The 24,473-nt window shown below is 40.4% G+C and overlaps 2 protein-coding genes across 5 annotated transcripts in view; one reads left to right on the top strand and one right to left on the bottom strand.

Annotated features, from left to right (window-relative positions):
- The window catches only part of TEX10 (testis expressed 10), a 59,891-nt gene extending 48,890 nt beyond the window's left edge, over positions 1–11,001 (top strand). For all 3 annotated transcript variants that reach the window (XM_075744596.1, XM_075744594.1, XM_075744595.1), the window contains exons 13-16: positions 5,973–6,053; positions 8,189–8,370; positions 9,377–9,587; positions 10,764–11,001. In XM_075744596.1, coding sequence (XP_075600711.1) covers positions 5,973–6,053; positions 8,189–8,370; positions 9,377–9,587; positions 10,764–10,877 — 588 coding nt within the window. In that variant the 3' untranslated portion in view covers positions 10,878–11,001. The remainder of the gene's footprint in view (positions 1–5,972; positions 6,054–8,188; positions 8,371–9,376; positions 9,588–10,763) is intronic.
- A 244-nt stretch (positions 11,002–11,245) lies between these two features.
- Positions 11,246–24,473, bottom strand: part of INVS (inversin) — a 98,263-nt gene continuing 85,035 nt past the window's right edge. For both annotated transcript variants that reach the window (XM_075744593.1, XM_075744592.1), the window contains 4 exons: positions 22,999–23,806; positions 16,098–16,330; positions 15,039–15,119; positions 11,246–12,176 (listed from right to left, as the gene is read on the bottom strand). In XM_075744593.1, coding sequence (XP_075600708.1) covers positions 12,061–12,176; positions 15,039–15,119; positions 16,098–16,330; positions 22,999–23,806 — 1,238 coding nt within the window. In that variant the 3' untranslated portion in view covers positions 11,246–12,060. The remainder of the gene's footprint in view (positions 12,177–15,038; positions 15,120–16,097; positions 16,331–22,998; positions 23,807–24,473) is intronic.

The following is a 24,473-nucleotide window of genomic DNA, read 5'->3' as shown; positions in this document are numbered from 1 at the left end:
TGTTTTATGCTTGCAGTGCATCTTGTGACATTTTATACCTGGGAGCTCACACGTTACTGCATGTAACTAACGTGAATTAACGTCTCCACAGTTACTGCGCATTACGCTATAAATTGACATCCTGATTTGTGATGTCTAAACTAAATTTGCTTATAAAGACAGGCTTTGTGAGACGAGCTAGTTTCCTAAGCATACGGTTTTCTGTGTTTTCAAGTCCTTTTGTTTGGTGAGGGGGCAGGCAGGTGAATTTGGAGACTTGTACATCAGATGTTCCTTTGACCGTCCTGCATGTGGTCTGACAGGGAGGCAGCCACAAGGAGGAGGAATCAGCCTTGGTGGCATTTTATAGCTGTGAGGAAGCTGCAGAGCTGTGAAAGAAGGACTTACTATGGCTGCAAGAGGATGAAACAAAAGCTCCTTGGGTAGCCAAGCTATTTCATGGTGTCCTTTCTTTGAATTTTCTTAGTAAAATGGCTCTGAGAATCAGACCAGTGCTGTTTTTTCAGGTATGGCTTTGTTTCCTCCTGGATAGCACATTAGCTGCTGAGCATAAAACCTAGTTTTGCTAACAAAAGAATAATATTTTCAGAAGTGTCTGTCACTTATTGAGACAGTAGGATTGTCTTTAGCCTGTAGTTCTCTGCCTCCTGCCACCATATTTTGCTGGTACCCAGATTTACCACACGATCAAATGATTGTACAGTAGGTGAGCAGCGGTGATTGCCACCCATGTATTTGTGTCCAAATGGCAAAGAAAGATAACTTCACTTTGTTTAGTCAACTTTTAAATATAGGTTTAACATCAGACTGTGTGCGTAGCCTAGGAATCTTTATATAGGCTATCGCTACAGTTCAACAGATGCAAGATAAGTTTGTATGTTGTAGTTACTCTGTTTCCGATCCAGCAATTAACTGTGTTTCATAATCCTAAGTCTTTGGAAATATGTACTCTATCAAGATGTGGAACACAATACATGTTCTTAAGCATTTGTAATTCTTAAACAAGTTTCTGCCTTCCTGTTTTGCTACCCTGTATGTAAAATTAGCCCCACAGTGTTGTGGGTTTTTTCCCCTCAGCCCACCTCTGTATTGTTCTCGTGCAGACTCTGTTCCTTCTTTCTTTTTCTTTTTTTAACCTAGGTTTTGTTTTTATTGTGATTGTGGGTGTTGTGTGGGGTGTTTTGGTGGTGGTTTTTTCCTTTTTTTTTTTTTTTTCTGAAGTCACTGAATCAGGAATACCTTTCACATCCGCCCTCGTGAGCTTAGCCAAGGCAGATGAACAAAGATCTCTTGTTGTACGCAGCTTTCTCAACAAGTCAGGGCACTGTTAATATTGCCCTGTCAAATCAATTTATTTCAGAAAGAGAAGCAGCACCTGTCAAGGGAGTACACTGCCTGATAAGCTAGGGTGCTTCGGGGGAAGCTGGCCAAGCTTCAGACAACAAGCTTCATTGCCTGCCCCATCACCTGAAAACTTCTCGCTTTCTACGCTCTGCAGTAACATGTTACACTGGATAGAGTCCCGCTTGAAAGAGTAATTTCACCAGGGCTTGGGAATTGACTGCAGAACAGCCTGTTACATTTTAGACACCCATGTTTGAGGCGGATGTCGATGTGAATTGAAAAATGTATTTTAAAGTTCACATTAGGTTATAGTGTCTGGTGTGTGCCAACTTTCTTTCTTTCTTAATAAAACCACTTCTCTTGGAGTCTGAACTGTCTTTGATCTGACTCCACAGTGGCTCGCTAAAATGCTTGATCCCTTTTTTTTCTGCTTGCTTGGTTCCTCTCTGTTGTCATGCTTGTGTGTATCTTCAGAGGAAAGTACTTTTCTTTCAAAAAGAGAGTACTTAGTAGCATGATTAAGCTTGAAATTATATGCAGATTTCCCCTGGAGAGTTCCTGATAAAATGTTTCCCTTGAGGGTTTTTGAGTCAGGAATGCATAACGGTACGGGAAGTAGTGAGTGATTTAGGGAGCGGTAGCAGTTAAATAAGAAACGAAACCTTGCTCTCAGTTCACTTGTGTGTGTTCCTGTTGCCGTGAGGGCCCAGATGGAGACTGGACTTCCTCTGATCCTCCCAACTCCACCTTTTGGAGTAGAGAGCATCTTACAGATAAGCAATATTGAACTCATGGATTCCTCTGATTGTATATTAGAGCTATGAAAAGCCTGTTTCAGATTGGATTAAGTCAGTCAGGTTAGCTGTAGCTGCAAAAACGCTTTTAACTCACCCAGTTGAAGACTAGAGTAAAATTTTTTTTTTCTCTTCTCTGTTGGAGTATGTCTTCAGTATGGCAGGCAAGGAGGCCTGTGTAGTAATGATTTCCTGAAGCACTAGTAGGGAACCTGCTGTTGTAGTTGTGTGGCTTATTAGTATGATGGGTAGTTGGGCTTGTCTGATCAATAAGGTTTGGTTTGAAAAGCTGCCAATGGATTATGAAGCCTGTAGTATTTGCTGCATAATGCTAACAGTTAATCCCTGTATTTGAGAGAATGCTTTTCTTTGGCTTAATATACTCAAGTGGATATTCAAACAAAATTAAGAACCACCAAAAAACCCCAAACCTCTAAAGCTAAACCAAACCTGTTATAAAATACTTGCCTCGAAAAGGTATAAACCCCTCCCCTACAACCAGAAATGTTCATTCTCTGTCCATTCACTTCAGTAATACTCTGAAACAAAACTACTCTGGCTTTAGTCCAAAACCAATCTATGAACGCACCAAAAATGTGATAAATGCTAATCAAATGTAAAATAATGAATCAGCTGTGACATTTTATTATGGAAATTAAACATCATGCAAACCCTTGCCTAAGGAAAATAAATTGTCAGGAAAAATACTAATTTTCATGTGATAATTAAGTTTTCTTTGCTTTTCATTTCCATCTCTAATAACGTTTCAGTTTCACTTTTTATAACAGGCATTTGTTATGAAAGCCATTTCATGCAGGATTTAATTTATGGAATTGAAAAGGATTGCCACTCCCACTTAATCGCGAGAAAATAGAACTGGATGTAGGGAATGGTTGTGTTATTTTGAAGGTCGGAAAGATCTAAAAGGTTGAAAGATTAATTTGCCAATGCACTCTACCACCACCCTTCTAAGCAAGTTTGCTGCTCTTCAATGGTACAATGCCCCAGTGTCGGTGATTTGTGCCTGTTATGAATTGTGCCTGTTACTTGCACCCACAAGTATCTGACATACCCCATGTAACCTCCCTGACCCCTCTGTCTTATGAGCAACAAATATCTCCTGCATTTCCCTCTTCATAATCATCCTTCCTAATTTCCATCTCATCTGCATTCCCAGCCAGCTATGATCATCACTTATTTTTTGTTGCTGTTTGGTTATATTTGTTTTCCTGCAGTAGTTTTCACCTCTTTGCTGTATTTGTAAGTGACAATAATATCTGTTCTCGGGTATAGTTTTGCCAGCCTAGGTGGGTTAAGGTCTTTCTGGTGACACCAGTAAGGCAGTATCTCTTATCAGTGTAATTTTTCTATGCCCGTTCAGTTTGAATCTACCTTTTTTGAATATGAGTGACTCCTATTTTGCACAGTATATCAGATATAGGCTAAGTAGGGTTTTACGGAGTAGTATTGAACAGACGATCAGTACTCTGTCTGATCACTTCTATTGTGATTATCTTCATTTTTCCATCCTGAAGTGACATTTGCCTGTTTCATGGTTGTATCACAACCACCTTGTGGTCCATTATTATGCATAGAATTTTCTCTTCATTTCAACTGTTAAAACTGCATGCCGAAGTTTTTATTACTCTCCAAGTGCATGACCTGTCACTTCTATTTCACTGAATTTTTTCTGTATCTGTTACTCATCAAACCCATACGATCTTTTCTATAGGTTAGTCCAAGGCTCCTGTCATGGCAGTGTTTTTCAACTTTGATGAAATCTGTTGGCTGACAGCTCAATGTAGCTTTACCTTTTATGTAAGTGTTACTCATTAAAATACTAGGTCAGACGGGCATCAGAGTTTGTCCTTGACATGACAGTCCCCGGCAGTAACCTCTGTCTCAGCCTGACTTTATTCCTTGACACTACTAATACGCAAATGTTTTGAGTGTGTTTCTTGGGCACATTCCAGAGTACTTCAGAATTTATCACTTTCTGTACACTGCAATTTGAAACTCTACCATATCTAGGATGGAGTACACAGTTTTAATAATATTATTTCATTATTAAATAAATGTGTAGTATCAAACCCACGGGTATTCAGTGCAAGAGCATCTATAAAATTGCCTTTTAAATAGTTCTACTAGTCAAACAAAATACTTGCACAATTACACCTATAATACTGATTAACACGAGCAATGTCCTGACAGTATCATGTTCCGTCAAGCAGACATGTTAAGGAACTCCTGAATTTGGTCATGTAATTTTGAAAAAAGCTGAGCACCCCTTATATCACCAGAAATGATACCGCTTGGCCATGTCTGATTAAACTACCACTGGCATCCGCATTACTTAGGGTTGAGTTTTCACGCCACAGGACCTTGAGCTAATGGTTCTTTTCCAAACCTTTCCTTTCCTTGGGGTCTCTCTTCAGCTGGAAATGTTATCAACTATTATTTTTGACACAACATGGGTGATGTTTTCTATTTTATCTCTTGTTTCTATTTTATCTTCATTATCTCTTGTTTAGGTGTCTTGACCTACCCTGATTCAACTTAAGTTACAAAACCAGGACACTATCACAGAATTTAATCCCTTGGATCATTCTGTGAAAGTTTTGTTTAGCTCTTTCTTCAGTCAGCAAGGTATCTTAGAGGAATGGGTTTTGCTTAGTAGAGATATTTGTAAAACTCAGGGACTTAAATTCTTCTCACCCTCAGACATCTGATTGCGCTGTTCTCTTTCTGATTCCCTTAAGCACAAACAGAAGATTTCATTCCTCATGTATTGGTTCTTCAATCTTCGTTGTCCTTAGCAGGACATTGTGACTGCTGATGGTCTAATAACACACTCACGCTGTGCGCATTGCTTTCTGGAGGCTTCAGTTGATGCTGGTGGGATAAGCAATGACTGTAAACAAGAGGGAGGTCATCCAAGCTCTCTGACTATTTTGCAAATTATGGGAATAGATGGTAAGGAAAAGAGGAACAGAGAAAGCCACATGCTAAGGATTGTAGTACAGCTTCCTAGCAGATATACTAGATAGAGCTCTGGTTTCTTTATCCTATGCAGGAGGCATACAGCATTTCATGGGGTCTTGGTCAACTCTTCCTTCCCCCCCCCCGCCTCCTCCCCCCCCCCGCCTCCTCCCACCCTGGCCATTCTCATGGTTTTTTACTAAAAATGAAGATCTGAGTCTTCAGTTCATTTTTTAAAAAAAACCACCAAAACTTCTTTCTGTCATGCCTCTGGGCAGCTCATACGGTTTGCTAGTGCCTGATTATATAAGCACCAGAAAGCTTTTGGCAGGTCATAAAACAAGATTTCCCTTCGTAGTATTACATTTTGTATCATCTTTGAACATGACTTTTTTTGCGATATAGAGGAAAATAAGTTGGAAATGGATCTTTGCTACTTTCTTCTTTTGTTATATTATCTTTCTGTCCTGTTTGATTGCGATCCTTCTGTTTCATGCTTGATAAAGTTATTTGGAAATTTGTTTTGTGCAGTTCTTCAGCTCTGAGGAAAGGCATGTGGAGGCTTGGTGTGGCACTGTAGCTGGATGGACTATTTTTGGCCTTCTACTTCTATCGTGTAGGTAGAATGGAGAAAGCCGCTACCAAAAAAACCCTAATGATGATCTCTCTAAGCACTGAACAATTGATATTGTCAATGTTACTCCTATACACTGTAAAGAATCAGTACTTTGAGACTGCTGCTATTTGTCCCCGTAGGTGCTTTGTATTTAGGTGTGTCACCAAAGTATGACTACACGGTGAATGGCTGCTGGTTGCGTTAGAGTACTCAAATACAACTTTGTTTCATTTAAACAGATGATCTGTCACAGCTTGTCCACTATACCTTCACAAAGTCAGTGTTTTGACATTCTCCAGACTGGCATCTGTAAATATCTGGTAAGTACCATTTTGGCTTCTATGTTAGCTTCCCTGTGATAAATTTTGTAATGGTCTCATTAACCCTCAAATCCACTTGTTACATATATTTAATGTGTACTTTCAAGATTTGCAAAAATTTTCAACAAGATAAGTGGAGTTTTAAAAAAAATAAATCTAATAACTGTTGGTACCCAAACTTACATGGATTTTTTTTTTGCTCTGAATAGTTCAGCTTGTTTTCAAGTCAGGACAGCCATAAATGAAAGGTTTCTTGGTTTGCTTTGCTTTTCGAAAGAGCGACTAGTAGCTTTAGATGAGTTATACAGTCTGTCGTCTTCTAATCCTGAACGCTCCCTGAGCTGAAGATGGGGATGGCAAAGCCAGAGCTGGGTAACAGAATTGTGAGGGACAGAATTTGCAGTTACCTGTGATGCTGCCTGCCTGGAGAGAGGAGACCTGTCTGTCTTCCTCTCAACATGGTTCTGCAATTCAACAGGTATCCATAGCTCTCTGTATGGAGCCCCACTGAAAAATTAACAGACCAAAGCTTCCATAGGGAGTGGCTAACTGTAGTCTGGATTTTTGGGGGTAGGTGTTGCCTTAAATCACAACTTTTACATCAGCTTGTGTGTTCTACTGTACTGTCTCTTTGAGAGCAGTTTTATAGTTGATTAGACTGCTGCCCAAGGTCTCTGACTGGATGATGACACCTAACAGGGAAGAAAGGCACTGTGTAGGCAGCATCCTATATAGGAACTTTCTTGAACAGTCTCATCTACTGAGTTTGTGTAAGTTGAAATGTCTGTGTTCGCATCATCTTCCAGACTGGCTGACTGGCACGTTTCATCAGCAGCGCTGGCTAATTTGATCTTCGGGATGCTTTATATGCAGACATCCATCTAGCTCACTATTATTATTTCCTATTCGTGGTTGGTCAGGAACATCGTTATTAGTTTTTTATTATTTAGTGCCTCAGTGTCCTGTAGCACTGAGCAGGGTGACAGTTGCAGTCCATCGTCTGTCACACAGGAGCACCGTCCTTCTCCTACCTCTGCAACTGGCCGGTGCAGGGGCAGCTTGGGACAGTGAGCTGTGCTCTTGGCCTTGGAATACACCTAATGTCTTATATCAGAAGTATTTAAAACTTTGAACCTGTCACTGTTGTCTTTTCTCTCTTGTGAGTAATCATACCAGTGAAATACATTCTGCATTTCTGTAGCTTGTACTTCTTTATTGATCTTTTTCTAAACATTTCTAAAAGAAACAGCTGACCTTGTTAACTGAACCAACTACCTCTGGCTGCTTAAAACAATGTACTTGCAGGTGAGCAAATTAGGCTACTTCAAAACTCCTTAAATTAGGTTTTTTATTAAGATAAATGGTGCCACATTAGCAATGCATTTTTTTAATGCCTTTACGGGACAAAAATTTAGGATCCTTACTCAGTAGGATTTCAAAAATTAAACTGCTTTTTAATTCACTGCCTCTATCCAAAAAAGAGAATTTTTTTCTAAATTCTTTTATTTATCATGCCTATAAAATTCTTATTCAAGATGATGCTTTATTTTAAGAAGGGAGGAGTATGGCCCCAGCTGTGGACCCACCATAGGTTTCATTAGCTTTAATTTAACTCAGCTCGTAATGCTCTTATTCCTGTCAAGCCTGTCAGATTTCCAAGGAGACTTGCCCTGATCCAGTAGCTGCTTTTCTTTCTGGAGAGTAAATCCGAGTTTCCTTCTGCCTCAGTGACTGCTCACTGCCGTTTCAAGGCACGGAAGGGCTGCCCTGTCCCATGATATACGCTTAAAAGGAAAGACCATTTCTGTCCAAAAGATTCTGTTTGTGTGTGTGCAGAGCAAGGCTCAAAGCAGGGGGTTTTTGAAATACGTTTGAGACGAGTGTTTGTTTATGAGGAGATGGGATGAAGATGCCAGTTTAACCTTCTGTTGGTATGGGTGGCAATTTCTTAGGAAAATAGAGATTTGAAAAAATGAAGTAGTGCGTAGAACTTGAACAGAAAGGAAGTAATATATGTCACAATACGAAAGAGAATCATTTGGATGTATCATTTGTATTTGCTTGTACCCCAGCAAAATACTTGTGTGTAAAGTGATGAACTTGTTTTGGAGTTTTTTTGTTTGTTTTTAATACAGGTTGGATTGGTTGTAATACCTGATAGCACAGCTGGATCTGTTCTATGTGCCATAAATAAGCTCTTGGATCAAGCTTGCATCCTCAGTGAAAACCTGCACAAGTTCTTAGCCTCTTGTTGTTACAGTCTTCTGCACTTTTTGCTAACTTTAGAAAAAGAGGATGCAGAACATGTACAGAAAAGGTAACGCTGCTTTTCTTACCATGTTAATTGTCTCTGCCTTTATAACTACAAGTATTTAGGGATGTAAAATGAAAGGATCCCCCCAATTTATTTTGCTGTCTTCTGCTTACTTCAAAAAGAGTACTTTGGATTTAAGAACAACAGCTGCGAAGTTAGCTGGAATTATTTAAAACAATAACTGAAGAAAGTTTCATTTCAAAGCTTTTACTTACTGCAGTTGTTCCAGTTCGATGTCAGAACCATCCTGACTTTAGAAAGGTGGATATTTATACCTTAATCTTTAGCTTTAGCCTTTAGTTTCATTAGGTACATTGAAAAGCAACATGCAAAGGATTTGGCTTTCTAAGCTTGCACTCTTAACTGATGTGATAGTTCAGCTTTAACAAAACTTCTCAGGCATGATTTTATAGCCTGCAAATCCATTTGATTTAAAAAACCAAAAGCTGCAGATACCAGATTTAAATAAGTTTATTTACCATTATAACTGAAATGTCTTTAAACAGTTTAAACTTCAGATTTTTCCTCTAACTGTTCTGTATACAGTAAGGTTGTTCAAAGCTTACTTATATTTTAAGATGTGTTTTTTAAAGCGGGAGTTGTCCTTCACTTACTGTATTTAAAGACTTGCATATTACAAAAAGCTGATTGCATTGTTTGATTTCTCATGAGTCTTAAATAGATTCAGGTGTACCTGAACAATGACTGAAACAAAAACCTCTTCCCAGCTGCATCAAGCAGAAATTACACTGTGTACGAGCTTCAGCGATGCTTGTAGCTCCAGGGCAGGACCTTTTTTTTTCCAGTGTTGTACATAATTTTAGAATATTTTCAAGTTTGGCATTTTTGGGTAGAAATTTTCTGCTTCAGCACTAATTATGGTGAAGGCAATTGGCATGATGGAATTCACGGAGGCACGTTTCCTTGTGCAGCTATGAAGCTAAGTCACAGGAGCGTACTTGAAAGACATGTCCTTGAATGCTTCAATTTTTGTCTCCCTTCCTGTCAGGGATATGCTGTGGGGATCGTGTATTTCTGCATTAGCACTCCTGCCACGATTACTGAGACTGATGCTGCAGAGTCTGCAAGTGAGCAGGATCTGTCGGGAAGAACTGCCCGTTGTTGCTCAGTTGCTTCGCTTACTAATGCAACATGGTCAGCTCAGGAGCCATATGATCACAAATGAATTTCTGGTGCAACAGATTATCAAGGACATCATGGTATGAAACTACTTCTTGTTTCCCAGAGACTACAGGGCTATACTTTGTGTTTATGTTTAAACATTATTGCAAAGCCTGAAGGAGGGATGTTTAGCAAAACACAAGTTACGATTGTCTTTTATTTGCCTTGGAAGTGCAGGCGGTGTAGCAGGCAGCTACTTGTCTGAACTCCTGCGGTCATTGCACAGATGAGAGAGTTTTGAAGTTTAGCTTGTATCCAGGCCAGGGGCCCTGGACAACAGCTGGGTTCCTAACAAAAGGCACTGGATGTGGGTTACCTACACAGCCTGTGGGAGAGCTGTCCCAAAATAAGACACTAGTTCTTCCCGTTTATGGGAGCAGGGGCGTATAGGTGTATGAAGATGTTATTAAATCAAACTCTGAAATATGTAGGTGCAAAATATATTCCCTTTCAAATATCACAAAACCCAGCGCTTCTATTCACGTGTCTACATTCCAGTGCTTTTGATACTATCACGGTTGCTTCTCTCTTCAGGGAAAAAGCTTGAAACTGCCTTCACACAAAGCTCTGACTAGCTTTGAGTGCAGAAAGTTTGTCTGATGCATAGGTTTCAATGAGTAAGCTACACACACCCGTTAGTAGCTTTTTAAAGGTCTGTCACCAGAAAGACGTCAGTGATGGCAAAAGCAGATGCAAAGAACATTGTGCAAGTTCTCTAACAGAATGAAGCGGTTGGGTTGTGGTTCTTGGTGCGGTTTTTTTTACCACTTATGAATGCTTAGGAGGGTGAATTACTGGCCTGTGGGCTATGCTTGTCTGTTGGTAACCAGTTCTCCTGTAGACTGAGGTACTGAGCTCTCCTGCTTTAGTAGAATCATGCTTATTTGTGTTTTAATTGACTGTAAATTACAGAATTGGAAAGTAAGCAAGCCACTATAATCAAGAGTAAGGAAATCCCATCTGGTGTAATTCACACACTTCATAATGTAACACCAACTTTGTGTACCAAGTGGTAACATTTTATTGACATACCATGGTGAAATGTATAAAGGAGAAGAATGATGTCACTGTGTGCAGGTGAATGAGGCTATCCTGTACTTTTAACAGCACACCTGACTCACTGTAAATACGAAGCAAAGCTTTACAAGTGCTGTTGGTGAAATTTGAGCTTTACCTTTTTTTTTTTCCTTCCCCCCCCCTTCCCTTCTTTCTAGACACTGAAGAGCGGTGAAGTTCAAGAGCAGTGGCTAACAGACCTCCATTACTGTTTCAACATCTACCTTGCCTCTCAGCCCCAGGGACCCAGCCCTATAAACACAGTGTATTAAAGAGGTCAAACTGCATTTATTGTAAAGCATTTACTTCTATTTAGTTTTGAATGGAAGATGTTGGAACAAAGCTTGTCAATTTTTTTGTAAGTGAAACAGAATAAAAATTTTACAAAGAACTGCATACCTCAATTGTCGTGCTTTTTAAGCAAGTACAGATGTTACTGGAAGTTGGTTTAGTAGATGGTGGTGACCGTATCGAAGGGTGTTAAAGAAAATCCAGTCTCCTGGAGGCTTAAGTGCTTGCAGAGAAAGAGACTTATATTGACTCCAATCATCTGTTATTTCAAAGCATCATATTAATTAAAAGAATTAGAATTATGTAATACCAACTTGAAGAAAAAATAGAAAACAATATACTTGGAAACTAGAGTACCACTTTTTTATTTTTGCTGAGTTCATATTTTTAAATACTTTGTGCAAGGTAAATACTGTACACTAGCAGCTCCAAAGTGATTATAAGGACAAGTTTTCTTCTAGAGTAGGTCCCATCTTTTCTTCCTTTCTTTAGAAACTCTTTTTGTGCATGTACACAAATACAGTTGCTAACATGGAAAACATTGGTGATAATCTCAAATGGTAGAAAACACACCCCTAACAATTTCCATAGGCTGGGGAAAACAATTTATTTACCAAGTGGTTTTTGTCAGCATTTCTTCTTTTCCTTCCAAATCCATAGCTAGCTAAGAAACAGCTTGGTTCTTCAGTACAGAAGTGGAGCGTGAAGGCTGTGCTTCTGTTTGTGTTTAGACTTCGAAATACATTGAATACATTTGAGGTGAAATCGAACAGCAGCCCTTTGGAACTGTTACAGCTTTAGTAGTTTCCCTCTCCTTTGGAACTGCATTTGATGATCACATGCAAAATGCCTACTTTTGACAACAGAAAACTTTGGGACCCTCGCAACCCTGTTGTGATGCTGGGGTTAGCACTTCATTTTCTGTTTCCAAATGCGATTCAGGTTTCATCTTTCAGGAAATAAATTAACAGTTGTGTTTAAAAACTAACTTGTACACAAAATAAAATGACTCCAACTCCTTGGAAGTCTGCTTGGCACATAATGCTGAGATAATACAAAATCAAAAATGGGTTCAGGTTTAATATGTTGCAGGTTACTTGTATGTTATGAAAGAAAACAGTTGTATGGGAGCGTGCTCTTTAAATTCCAAACATTCACTTTTGCTTAGTGCTTCAGTCTTGTACTTTTTGATTTTGCAGCAGTCGTTGGTCTCATATTGTATGAAAATTGTTTTGATTTTCCCATGTTCTCCAGCAAATTAACACAGTGTAGGTTGTTTACTGAAAAAGAACAAAATGATTTATGATGAGTAACTCTAGTAGATAAAAAGTTTGAGCTACCTTGGGTTCTAGAGTTCATAAACAATGAATGGACCAGGAAAAGAACATGCCTTTTTCCTGACATCTCACTGTTGATTATCTGTAAATAAGAGTTTGGGTTCTGGGGCACCTGGTACAAGTTCTGTAGAAGGCTGCGGTGTATGTTTAATGCAGCCTGTAATGATGGAGCTGAACTGGAGCTTTACCCTCATAAAGGAATGAAGGTTTCCAGACTGAGGGTTCAGTCACTAACACGATGCTCTTGGCTGAGTTTGGTGAAGAGCAGCAAGAGATTTTGTTGAGAGGTATTTAGCAACACTGGGTAGTGGGTGGCTTCTAGAAGGTGGTGGTGGGCAAACTAGTTCAGGGCTAAAGCAAGTACTCTCTGGGGTATTAGAAAGCAAAAATGAATGTCAGCTGACATTCTCTTCAGTTTTCAGTCTGGCTGAATGTCTGGATTCATTCAGTGTTTTTATTTACTGTTATGTGCCACAAAAAATGGGTGTTTTCTTTCCCAGTTGTGTAGCAATTGGATGGGAACATTTCAGTGCTTTATCCCACTCTAGCCAGGGCAAGCCCAAGGGCAAACCTGAACATTTCATTGAGAGGGAGAACCCAGCTCGTCTTAAGGATGTCATTCTAATGCTGGGAATTGCAAAAACCTCCTCCTTTAACAGCTCTAGCAACACGCTTCAATGGCGGCAGTGCTGCAGAGAGCCTCTTTAAATGCCATTTACTGAATTGACAAAAGGCATCTATTTCATAAACAAATATATTTAAAAAGGAACAACTTTCAGGTTCCAAATTGTTTTAATCATAACAATCCTAAAAGCCCCTATTTGCCAGAATATTTGGAAGCATCTGCCCGCTGTCTGTGTATCCTACGGCACGCTCCTTTTCTACCCATCACACTCTGCACATTCCCCTTCGATACCTCCTGCCTGGCCCCACGCCAAAGCATTTGGTCTGCTGATGCCAAGAAGGTAACTGGGTTTGGTCTCAGTCTCCCATTACAGATTTGTCACTGCCTGCTTTTTCCACTAGCTCTGTGAACATTAAAACTAGGGCCGAGGGTCAGCCTTCACCTTCCCAGCTGTACCTTCTGCAAGAAAAGACTCAAACTGTACAGTCCATCCTGACCTACTCTAGGCACCTACGTCAGCAATAGAGGATCTGGCATTAGCCACTGACAGCTCTGAACTTTTCCAACAGACATAATGTTGTCATGCACAAAGGCAGGCACATGAAAAACATGTTATTGTCTTTAAGTAAGGGCTAAAGTTCCCTGAGCTCCTATTAGGTGAATAAAAGTAGGTAGTGTTCTACAGGAACTGGGCAAAGTTCCTATCGCTATCCTATTCGTCACCAAGTTATAAAAGCAAAGGACGCTCAAGCCTCCAAAGAAAGGCTTTTTATTTCAGAAGACAGGGAGATCTGTTGTCCTGAAAAGTTAAACGAAAAGAAGCATTATTTGCTAAAGCTCTTTTAAAATTTAGATTCATGCCTGCATGAAGAGGTGGCAATCAAACACCTGTCCAATCATGCCTCTTCATTAAAACAGTTTTCAAACAGTGAAAGAAGAAAGCCTCTATCTCTTAGCAAGGCTGAAACTCACAACTAAAGAACTGAAGGATAGGTCTACTGTCAGATTCCCTTTTGCCTTAACAGTTTTGCAAACAACAAAAGTTGGAAAGTGTAGTTTGTTTCCCTTTGCAAATTATCTGAACTGCTGTCTCCTTGAAGCGTTGGCTTTGTTGCTGTCTAGCTGTGGCCTGCCTCTGAACTACCCGGGATCCAATCATGAAGACCAAATGACCAACTGGGTGCTAAATCCTCCTTACAGTGCTGTAGCTCTGTACTGTTACGCCCATCCCCTAGTAAGTAAGTGCATAATACACTTGAAAAAGTCTTAAAAATGCTGTTTAGTAAAAGAAAGGGTAGGAGAGATGACCTCTTCATTTTTAAGCTATCTGTCAACTAACACCATATGCATGAGTGCCTGCCTTTAATGACTTCAGTAACACTTTTACAATCCGTGTTCTTTGCCGCCATTCTGCATGACGCAGTGTAGCTCCATCTGCCCGCCTGCATGGCTTGACAGGCCTAATGGTGCCAACCCTCCTGCCCCGATAGCTGTTCCATACATAACATTTCAAAGAGAATGCAGGCTTTCCCAAGCAAGGCCTTGTAATGACTACATGGCTTTTGAGTTAAGCAGCAAATAAATGCATGATTTCGTTACAGCCTTAAAACTTACTTAGTGTGAGTAAAACTCTGTAACTGAGGGTCTGCGCACAGCACAGGGACCCCATTATGCCGTTTTAGAAGAAAGGGCAGAGATCAGATGAATAACTTCAGATTTTTCAAGTTTTTGTCTCTGCACTAAACTGTGTCTTCCTAACAAATAGGTGGGCAAATTCTCGGCAGGGGTAGAAACCCACACTACTTACTTCTATAGGACTAGTAAATACCTGTGCTGCAGACCCAAAAGATGAGCATCTGTAAGAAACTGTAACCACAGGTGACTTATCTGGCTTATCACTGTACAAATCCATTATATTGAGGTCTTTCCTAAGTAACAGCCCAATGAAAACAGGTTTTCAGAGAAATGATTCAACATAAGGATAAGAGCACAGTGCTCAAGTAAGTCCAAAAGCAGTGAAAGAAAGAACGTGCAATTACAACGGTTTGGTAGTAATTATGTGTTTTGGTATGAGATCCCAGTTGAGCAATTTTTTTTTTTTTTTCTTCTTCTTTCCTAAGATGAAACCAATCTTACATATATAAAAACATTAAAGTATTGTTAAAGTGTACATGTCCTACCTGAGACTAGCTGCACATCTGAAAGTTTCAGCTTAGAGGGAGGTCTTGTTGGCTGACACACTTTGCCTTCCTGAGAACGTCCTTTAACAAACAACATGAACAGCTCTGTCTTTATTCATATAAAGATGTGGTTATGTATAGCTATAAACTATTTAACTGGGCTACAGCATTGTTTTATCCTAAAAATTATTCACATTTATGATGAGGAAACTTATGAGATGTTCAATATGACAAAATTGTGACAACCACAACTGAACTTTACTTAAAATACATCTTGCAGTTGCTATAAAAAAGAAGGAAAAATAAAACTATTAGCTTCATTTATTTATTTTACCCTTTTTGGCTCTCTACAGAGCCATGCTAGAAGTGACTTACCACCTGTAAAGTACATAGAGTTAGCACATCCTTACCCCATCAGTGACCCACGCTGTAAAGGAACCCAAGGTTTAAAAGCAAAGCTTTTCCTCTGCCCCTTGTTCAAGATGCATTCCTTTGCTCCCTGCGTGCTCGGGCAGAGTGCAAAGCAGTGCAGTACTACCAGAAACGATGATCTTTTGCTCTTCCAATAAAGACCAGCTGTCTTCAAACAAGAAAGTTATTAACATGGAACAAGACCGTATTCTTCAAACGGAAATACTTAAACAAAAATACAAACCCCCAAAAGTTTAAAATGGTGCTTAAAAAAAATTAAACCATGATCCAGATCGCTGTGCATCGATACAGCCAGCTATTGCCATGTTACTACTCTGTTTTCTTTCCACACTATGTGAGCTGCACTGGCAACAGAATTACTTGGTTGCTCAAGACCCTTGCTGGAGTAATGCTTTTGGTGAGCCAAACATCTCTAGCAGCAGCCATTTTAAATCACAGAGGTATTTTTTTTTTCAACCTGAAAGAGAAATACAATTATCCAGAACACCTGAAATTCAGATTAATTTCTATAAATAGTTGAAATCCCTAAGAATTAGGTAAGTATATAGAATACTCCAAAATACAGACAACAGTTATAAAAATAAAAGCATAGCTACTTAAAATAAAGTACAGTGAAGACAAAGTTACCATATATCTGCTTAAGGATGGACTGCTTGCTGGTTTTTATGGTTGAGCTGGTTTTGTTTATAGATTTCAGATTTTTACATGAAGGAACTGATTTCAGAGCGCTATGGTTCAGCTGTTTCTTCCAAGCAACCTGAATGAAGAAGGCAGCTGTCTCTTGTCTCCATTTGTCTTCATCTTCTTTGCACTGCCGCTTAGCACTAAGCAGCTGAAACAACTCCTGTCTTAGCTGGTAACTAGAGAGCAGAAAAGAGAAGAGCACTTGTTTTAGGTGACCTGTTTTAACTTCAGTGCTTGCCACGCATCAGTTCACATGGTGGATTACACGAGTAACTGGGAAAACAGAACTCCCACTGATGTGCTAAGTCATTTAGACGAGAAATGTTTGCTCAGAAGAAAAAGTAGGAGCTGGGTTCAGTTCTGGATGCATCCATTACTTCACACAGCAAATAAAGATCTGGCATTACAGGTATCTAAAGTTACAGTACTGCAACATTGGCTTATCAACTGCTTTATAATGTACAGAAAATCTGGAGAAGACAAAACCTATAAATATGTATAACAGTATAATCAATACTATATTCACAGCTTAGTAACAGCAAATTTTCTCATGTGCCTTAACCTCTTTGTATTCTCAGTCAATCAGTGCAAGAGAAGAGCCAAATCTACCTCTTAGGGGTTCAACCGCGTATGTCCTCTACAGAAAACTGAGCTGTTTTCCATCCACTCTGCAGATGCTCCCCTCACCTCATGATCAGCAATCTGCTCTTGCTTTTTTCCCCTTCCCTTCAAAGGCTGCCTGTCTCCCGACCCAACCTTGCCACTGCTGCTTTGATCTCAGATGCAGTCACAGCCCTGTTCCAAGCAGCCACAGTAGATTATCATCTGACCTTCTTCCCAATGGGTGGCTAACGGCACCAGCAACTAGGACTTGTTTGCTTTTTTTTTTTTTTTTTCTTGAATCAGATATAAGTAGTCAATCAGATATTGGCATTTCACACTCACAAGTCAATTAACTGGCCTAGCAATTAACTCTGAATCTTCCCAGTACAAACCTGTGACAAATGAACACTGAGTAACACTTGTAAAATATTAATTGTAAGCGTTTGGTAACGGGCCATTGATCACCATCCCCTCCAGCATTCAAACAGTCTTCTACTGGACGCCCCGGGAAAAGAATGAGAAGGGAGGGAGGAAGAGGTGATTTTGTTCTGTTGCTCCATCTGCAACAAGTTCTAAATTAAAACAGAAGACAACACGACCAGATAGAAATGGTTTAAATATATAAGCCAATGAACTATGTAATTCAAATAAAACATCAGCCGTATATAGAAAATGAGTACATAAAAGCACAATAGAATGCCAAAGGGGGATGATACGCTCACTTACAGCCCAAATAATTTTAAACTTTCAATAAGCTCAGTAAATTATCTCTGAAATTTGCTATATCTGAGACAAACATATTTAATCTTAATTTAGTGGAGCTTCCGAATTCAGGCACGTCCTGTTACAGAGCTCATTAAAGTACATAACAAATGTGGGCAGCAACTCCATCTTACCAATAAATGTCCATAATGCCTGCAAGTTGCAAAGCGCTGTATGAATTCAGAACAGGAGCAGTATTACGGGACAGAAGAAAAAAAATGATCCAGTTTTGTTAAAAGTAACACGTCACTTAGAACTTTTCAACAGGGTAAGAGAGGAAAAGAAAGTGAAGAGGGGGGACGGGACACAATTACAGTGACTTGCTAAAATGACTTGACTTGCTAACGTACCTTGAGCTAAGGATGGGTTATGAGAATACTGCTGCAGGAAAAACAATCGCGGGATTGTTTTATACTTGAGCAGAAAAGAATACTGAGCTATTCTCTTGGAATTCCGTAATTACTGCCAGAAGCCTGTGCCGAGATGTGAAACGACCCATTCACAGGCACTCCACCTTTGCACCCAGCTGCGATGTCATGTTTGTAGAGAACTTCTGGTAGTTTTTAGCAACAAGAAAACAACTGTGAGGCTCTGAGAAGATGTAGGCTGTTATCTTTAGAGCCTGTGCACATTTTTTTTAATTCAGCTCTGCCTGATCCTAGTGAGAAAAAAGAACGGAACCGAGTTTGATGCCCTATGAATCTGACTGTGGTGCCTGAACAAAATAGCCAATGCTTAGTCAACAAAACTACTGCACATAAAAGAAATGTGGAATATACAGGCAGAATGACAAAGCTGGCAAATGGCATGCAGATTCGTTGTTACAGAGGCTCTAACCTGAAAAAATACTGCTGGAAAATTATGCGTAGAGCAACAATATATAAATAATTACAGCTCGACCCCATCAGGAGAGCAACAGTGAGAGCAGCCAACTTATTTCCAGCTTCTGTCAACTCACTATGGACCCTGGAGAACGGTACAGGCCTCAGCGCCTCTCACAAGAGAGCAAGCCAGACACAGAATCTGTAAGCCTCAACGAGCAGGATAAGCAATTAACCTTTGGCAAGCCACACACCTTAAAATACACTTTTGAGGATTACGTTTATAAAGTTTGTGGACTGTGGGAATCAAAACATTTTCCCAGGAAAGACAATATACTTAAGTAGACCAGTACCATTGTGTTGTAGCTCACAATAGCTGCAATAAAATTTCAATAAGTAAATGATGAGTATGAAATTTGCAGAGTGAGACAAATGTATTTAATCCTAAGTTAGAGAAATGCAATGTACTTCTAGATGTTTCTAATGCAGAATTATACATTAACGATGTATAATTCTATTGCTGGCTACAAGTACATGCTATTTACCAGTGCAAGCCTGGACCCAATAGACAAAGACAGGACTGAGTGGGAGCCACAGCCAGACAGTAGGTACCTGCTCTAGAACTGTAATTCAGGGTACAGTGGATGGGACATTAGGTATTTCAGAGAGGGTGTCAGAATAACTTACATAGTAGTAGTCAGCAGATACAGCTGCCTAGTGTGAGCTAGCTGGAAACGCTAACCATGACTTCTTGGCAGGCCGGTGCCACCATCTGACTTGGGATCCACATCCTAAAATACCCGCACCATCTCTTTTTTTTGAGAGATATATATGAATTCTGCTTCAAAGGAAGAGGCAGAACTCTCTTCTTTTAAAAAATGAACGTTATTACTGTGGCAATAGCATGGAAATAGGGAGGAGGAAATCTGGTCCAATTTCCCAGCTCTCATCATCCATGTGAGTTTCAAAACACTCAGAGAATAAAGCTCACGTTGGGCTTGACGCATAAGCAGAAAAGGCGGCAGAACTGGTGATCCTGGGAGAGAGAACCCAGGAGGGAGGCACAGTGCTTCGTAACAACGTAGTGCCCTTCCCTCAGCATCGCTGACCGACAAACTGTTCTCTGCTCTGCATCGGAACATTTACTGAAATAAATGCATTATTGCATTGCTGCAAACTTTATGAAGTCCATCAAAGCTCTAGCAACAGTAAACTGTCTGCACATGTAACAAAATGACAGTGGAACTGCCAAACTAATCATCTCTCCTGCAGTCTTGCAGAATTTATGATCCTCATTAGTGTTCTATAAAATATGAGTTTTGCAAAAACAGAACAAATTCATTTTTCTTTATTAATTCTTTAAATAACAAACATCATTTAAACAATCTTTTAATCTCCACAATTTCTATAATGTTCTAAGTAAGTGCATGCACTTCTTGCTGAGATAACAGACCATCGCTGTTTCAGCAGGTGGATAGTTTAGAAAGATCTATCCAAAATCTTTAGTAGTCAAAACTTTAAATGGAATGCAAAGATTCCTACACAAGTAAGCTAGCTCGACACAAGGCTTTAGATCCCAGTTCTTGTGAGGAAATTTGCACAAGCACTCATTACACATCTTTACGCTTTGACTGAAAGCTATGGCATGCACCTACTCCTCTGTAAGGATTTTAATTTGATATTAAGTGAAAACAGCATAGCCTTCAGAAGCAATAGTATCACTTATGGATATATCCTCCTAACCTACTCCTGCCTCACCTTAGCTTTTGATATCTAAAAGGGTCTGAACACATGAGACAAATTCAGGATCTAAATTAGAACAGAAGGCCAAGGAGGACATTGCCCGCACTGAGCTGCTTACATAGTGTTTGGAAAAATTTGGGAAGGCAGGCAATGTTTATTCAGCCTCTATCAAGCAGCAGAGAGAGCTGATGGCAGAAGTGGTGTAGCACTGTGAGAAGTAGCAGCTGCTCTGCTTTGCGGTTCAATGTGGGTATGAGGAATACGGCACAGAATCACAGAACCACAGAATGGTTTGGGTTGGAAGGGACCTTAAAGACCATCTAGTTCCAACCCCCCTGCTGCCATGGGCAGGGACACCCTCCACTAGACCAGGCTGCCCAAAGCCACATCCAACCTGGCCTGGAACACTTCCAGGGAGGGGGCAGCCACAACCTCTCTGGGCAACCTGTTCCAGTGCCTCACCAGCCTCACAGGGAAGGATTTCCTCCTTATGGCCAATCAAACCCTACCCCCTTTCATTTTAAAACTGTTGCCCCTTGTCCTGTCACTACAGGTAAAAGTCCCTCTCCATCTTCCTTCTAAGCCCTGCTTATATACTCGAAGGCTGCAATTAGATCTTCCCGGAGCCTTTTCTTCTCCAGGCTGAACAACCCCAACTCTCTCAGCCTGTCCTCGATAGCAGAGGAGGTGCTCCAGCCCTCTGATGATCTTTGTGGCCTCCTCTGGACCCGCTCCAAAAGCTCCATGTCTCTCTTGTACTGGGGAGCCCAGAGCTGGAAGCATAAATAGCAAACAGAGAGCAAAGATGATAGAAGTACAGAAATAGGTGATACTGTACAAAAACCTCAGAATTTTCACCAAAAAAGAGGCTTCAAAATGAATTAAAAATATAATGTTTCAAAATTTTAACTTTTCACTGGAATAGGAATGTGCTCACAAAAGCCAGTGTAACTTTTATACTCCAGCAACAGTGACGAGATAACCTGGAATATTACTGGACTGGAAATCCAGCCTCATGCTGGGAAATATTTAGACTGATCAGTAAAAGAGCTGGAGCAAAGAGAAGTATTTGCTGAGCCAACACAAATGTTTAAATGGCCACATTTCAGTTTAGGGACTGCCAGCTGGACAGCCAGCTCAGACCACGGGGTGTCTGGTCTGGTGGCCCCTCCCTCGTAATGGGCAGCATCAGCTCTTTCTGAGAAAGACAAGACACTTCGTACTTCATAAGTTAAACGTAAAAGGAATGGGAGAAATATCAGTGCTCAAAACTCCACGAATAAGCAACTAGTAACACTTGTTTAGGTCCCTGGTGTTTTGTGCAATAGGGAACACAGGTTCCACCTTGCAAAATAAGAAACGAGGATTTTTTTAAGCCTGGAAGCATTGCTGTAAGCAGGCAGCACAACCTCATGCCTCTTTACTGCCTTTCAGAGCTAGGTGGTACTTGGTCACAAGATCCATTTTTGTCAGAACAGCAGGTTTGTACAATAACCATTCAGAACGGTTCTCACTTAACTTTTCCCGGCTTTGCTTGATGCAGCCCAGAGGACGTTACTGGAGCCCAGTAACCCTGGCTGGATGCGGTGACAGAGAACATGGACCCCGATGCTCCAGCTGCTGAGTGCTCCCCTCTGCTCCACGCTGTGGTTAGAGGGGGTTGGATGCAGATGCTGCCCTGCGCTGGAAAGACAGCTAGTACGTGGCACCAGGGGGTAGAAACAGCCCCTCTGAACCTCTCTGTGAGGGAACCAAAGCTTCCAGCATGAGCCAGAAGAAGGGAGGCCTACCAGTGACTCAGCATTGATTCTGCAGGCAGTTGGGCATTAAGACTTGATCCTGCCGTTGCAGGAAACTTGCAGGTTGCCCAGGGACTAGCATAAAGGAGGTGACTGCCCTCTATATGCTCCCAGGCATCTGCCAGCCACTCCCTTTGATACAGTTTGGTTGGGGGAACAATTTTTGCATCACTGCTGAACTATACCATAGGGTGTGAGAGTTGAGTTCTTGAAGGAATTTCCTTGTTATTTTTTCTTTAATTGAATACTAAGAAATATTAAAACATATAGGAAACTGTTAGGCTAGTGAGAGACCTGGAAGGATCAGTTATTAGTAAAAATCAGCAAATTATAGTTTTCTGCATCCACATAAAAACTGAAAAAAAAGTCAAAGGAAAATAGAAAATAAGAATTATGTACATATTATATGCTTCACCTACAGCTGTCATACTTTTCCTGTCAATTTTGATAAGAAATTAAATACTAAGGAGCACAAACATCAAGAATAACAGCGTTTCTGAGGTTGAAACTCATGCATTCATGAAAGCAGGATAATGCTGTGGAAAGCAAACACTGGGACATTTCATTCTCTCCTGTCTGCCTTTTCCATACAGCAGTTGTTCCCGCTCTATCAAGTTATTCAAATTAGCTTCGAGATTTCGCAGTGAACTTCCAAAGGTTCCAAACCTCTTGTGGTTTGGTTATCCAGCTAAAAGTCAAGTCAGAATACAATTTCAGGTGTGTCAGTAAATGGTGGTGAAGGATCTGGTTACAAAAACCTTTTCAGGAAAAATCCTGTATCCCTACATGGGCAAGTTTGCTAACGAACATGACAGCTTAGGCAAATCATCGTGGATACTCTCTAAAGAACTATCAGTGCTTGAAATAGAAGTTTAATAACTTCTGCAATAATGTAAAGTTACCACTTACCTTGCACTTTTTAGGAACTTACTAATGTAAGTCTAGGTGACTGGAACCCACTTCCACTTGTTTGGTGAAAGACTATTAAATTCCTGATTTAGCACTGGTAAATATTGTAAACAAAAGGACCAAATAAAGTACATTGCCAACAAGGCTAATTTAATTTATGTCTACTTGTATCTCACTCTTCTCTGGCTACTGAAACAGCAGTCTTACCTTCTCCATGTCCTCTGTATGACTGTAGCAGCGTAGTTCTTCTTCCGAAACAGCTCTTTTCTTTTTCTTTCTTTTTCTATTATCTGCATTCGAATCTCTAAAGGGATTAGTTCAATATTTGTACTTTGCCATGCGACAGAACATAATTGATCATCTGCATTCCTGGATCCAATTACGCCTGTTTTTTCCAAGTTCAGACTGTCACTGGAGGCAGAACACGCTGCTGGGTTTCTTGGCACTCTTCCCGTAGGTTCTGCCTCAGCAGACAATAAAGGGGAGGACTTTTTTGCTAATTCGTAATTTCCCACTTTGTTAGTTTGTTCTACAGCATGCACACTGTCATTTCTGGTGTTTACAAATACCGTTTTGGCACTTCCTGGTCTACTAGAGCCAGCTGGTGAACATCGCTCATCATTTACCTCTTTATTTCTGGATTTCTGCTGATGCCTTTTGCCTTTGGAAGAAGCTTCACACTGCTTTGAGTTCCTTGCAATTCCACCAGTACAACTGACATTGCAGAAGAACACAGCCGTTCCTTCGCAATGGTCTCTGTTGCCAGATGAAGACTGACTTTGATCTCTTAATTTTTCCCCAACGCTAGCAGTCCTAGAAGCAGCAGAAGTATGCCTTCTGCTCCTCCGAGCACAAGTACTAGTTGCCTCGATGGTGTGCTCCTTGTGCTTTTCTCCATCCAGTTCTGTAGCAGCCACAACCTGATGTTTCACTTCAACTTTTGTTCCCTCTTTTGCTTTGCCACAATGGAAATGGACACAACTTGACTTGCTTTTGAGGTGTTTCCTCAATGAATCTTTAGACAGAGAAATGGAAACAAACATTCAGTCTCTGATCCAGCAAAGCATAGTTTATGTCTCTAATTTTTTTGCTCAGTTAACTCGGAGGCACAGGAGGATTTACTTAAATGAGAAAAATGTATAAGCAGGAAGACTATGATTGCCTGGAACAGTACAGTCCCAAACTACTTCATTTGCTTACTGTTCTACAAGTATTTTTCTTTCTCACACTACGTTTGAGTTAGATGCCTAAAAAAGTTCACAGGGAGAAACTATTTCTTCACCTACCCAAAGGCACTGGTCCTCTCCAAAGAAACCAGCTGACCACGTGGCGCAGGAATTCAGCCTCATGAAGGCACCTGCTCGTCCCAGTGAAGACACCGTAGCAGACTGTCACTGTTTTAAGCTTATTTGCTAAACTTCTGCTCTAGCCACCTTGTATCCTGGCACATGGTGACAGGCAGGGTAACCCACAGGAAACCCAGAGCACTTGGCTTGTCAATATTTTCCTTGACATCCTAAATGAAACTATGAAGTCCTTCCCATTTCTCCCTTGCTGCTGTGTGATAACTGCTTCTAAACGCTCTTGTGAGGATGACTCGGAAGCCAGACTGGAGTGCAAAACTGAAAATCTACCATCTACCTTCCATTTTGTTTGGAAACTAACAGGAAAATGAGAAAATA

Source organism: Balearica regulorum, chromosome 2 (assembly GCF_011004875.1).
Source record: "Balearica regulorum gibbericeps isolate bBalReg1 chromosome 2, bBalReg1.pri, whole genome shotgun sequence".
Lineage (NCBI taxonomy): Eukaryota > Metazoa > Chordata > Aves > Gruiformes > Gruidae > Balearica > Balearica regulorum.
Note: the sequence above shows the minus strand (reverse complement) of the source record. Positions and strands in the feature narration are given on the sequence as shown.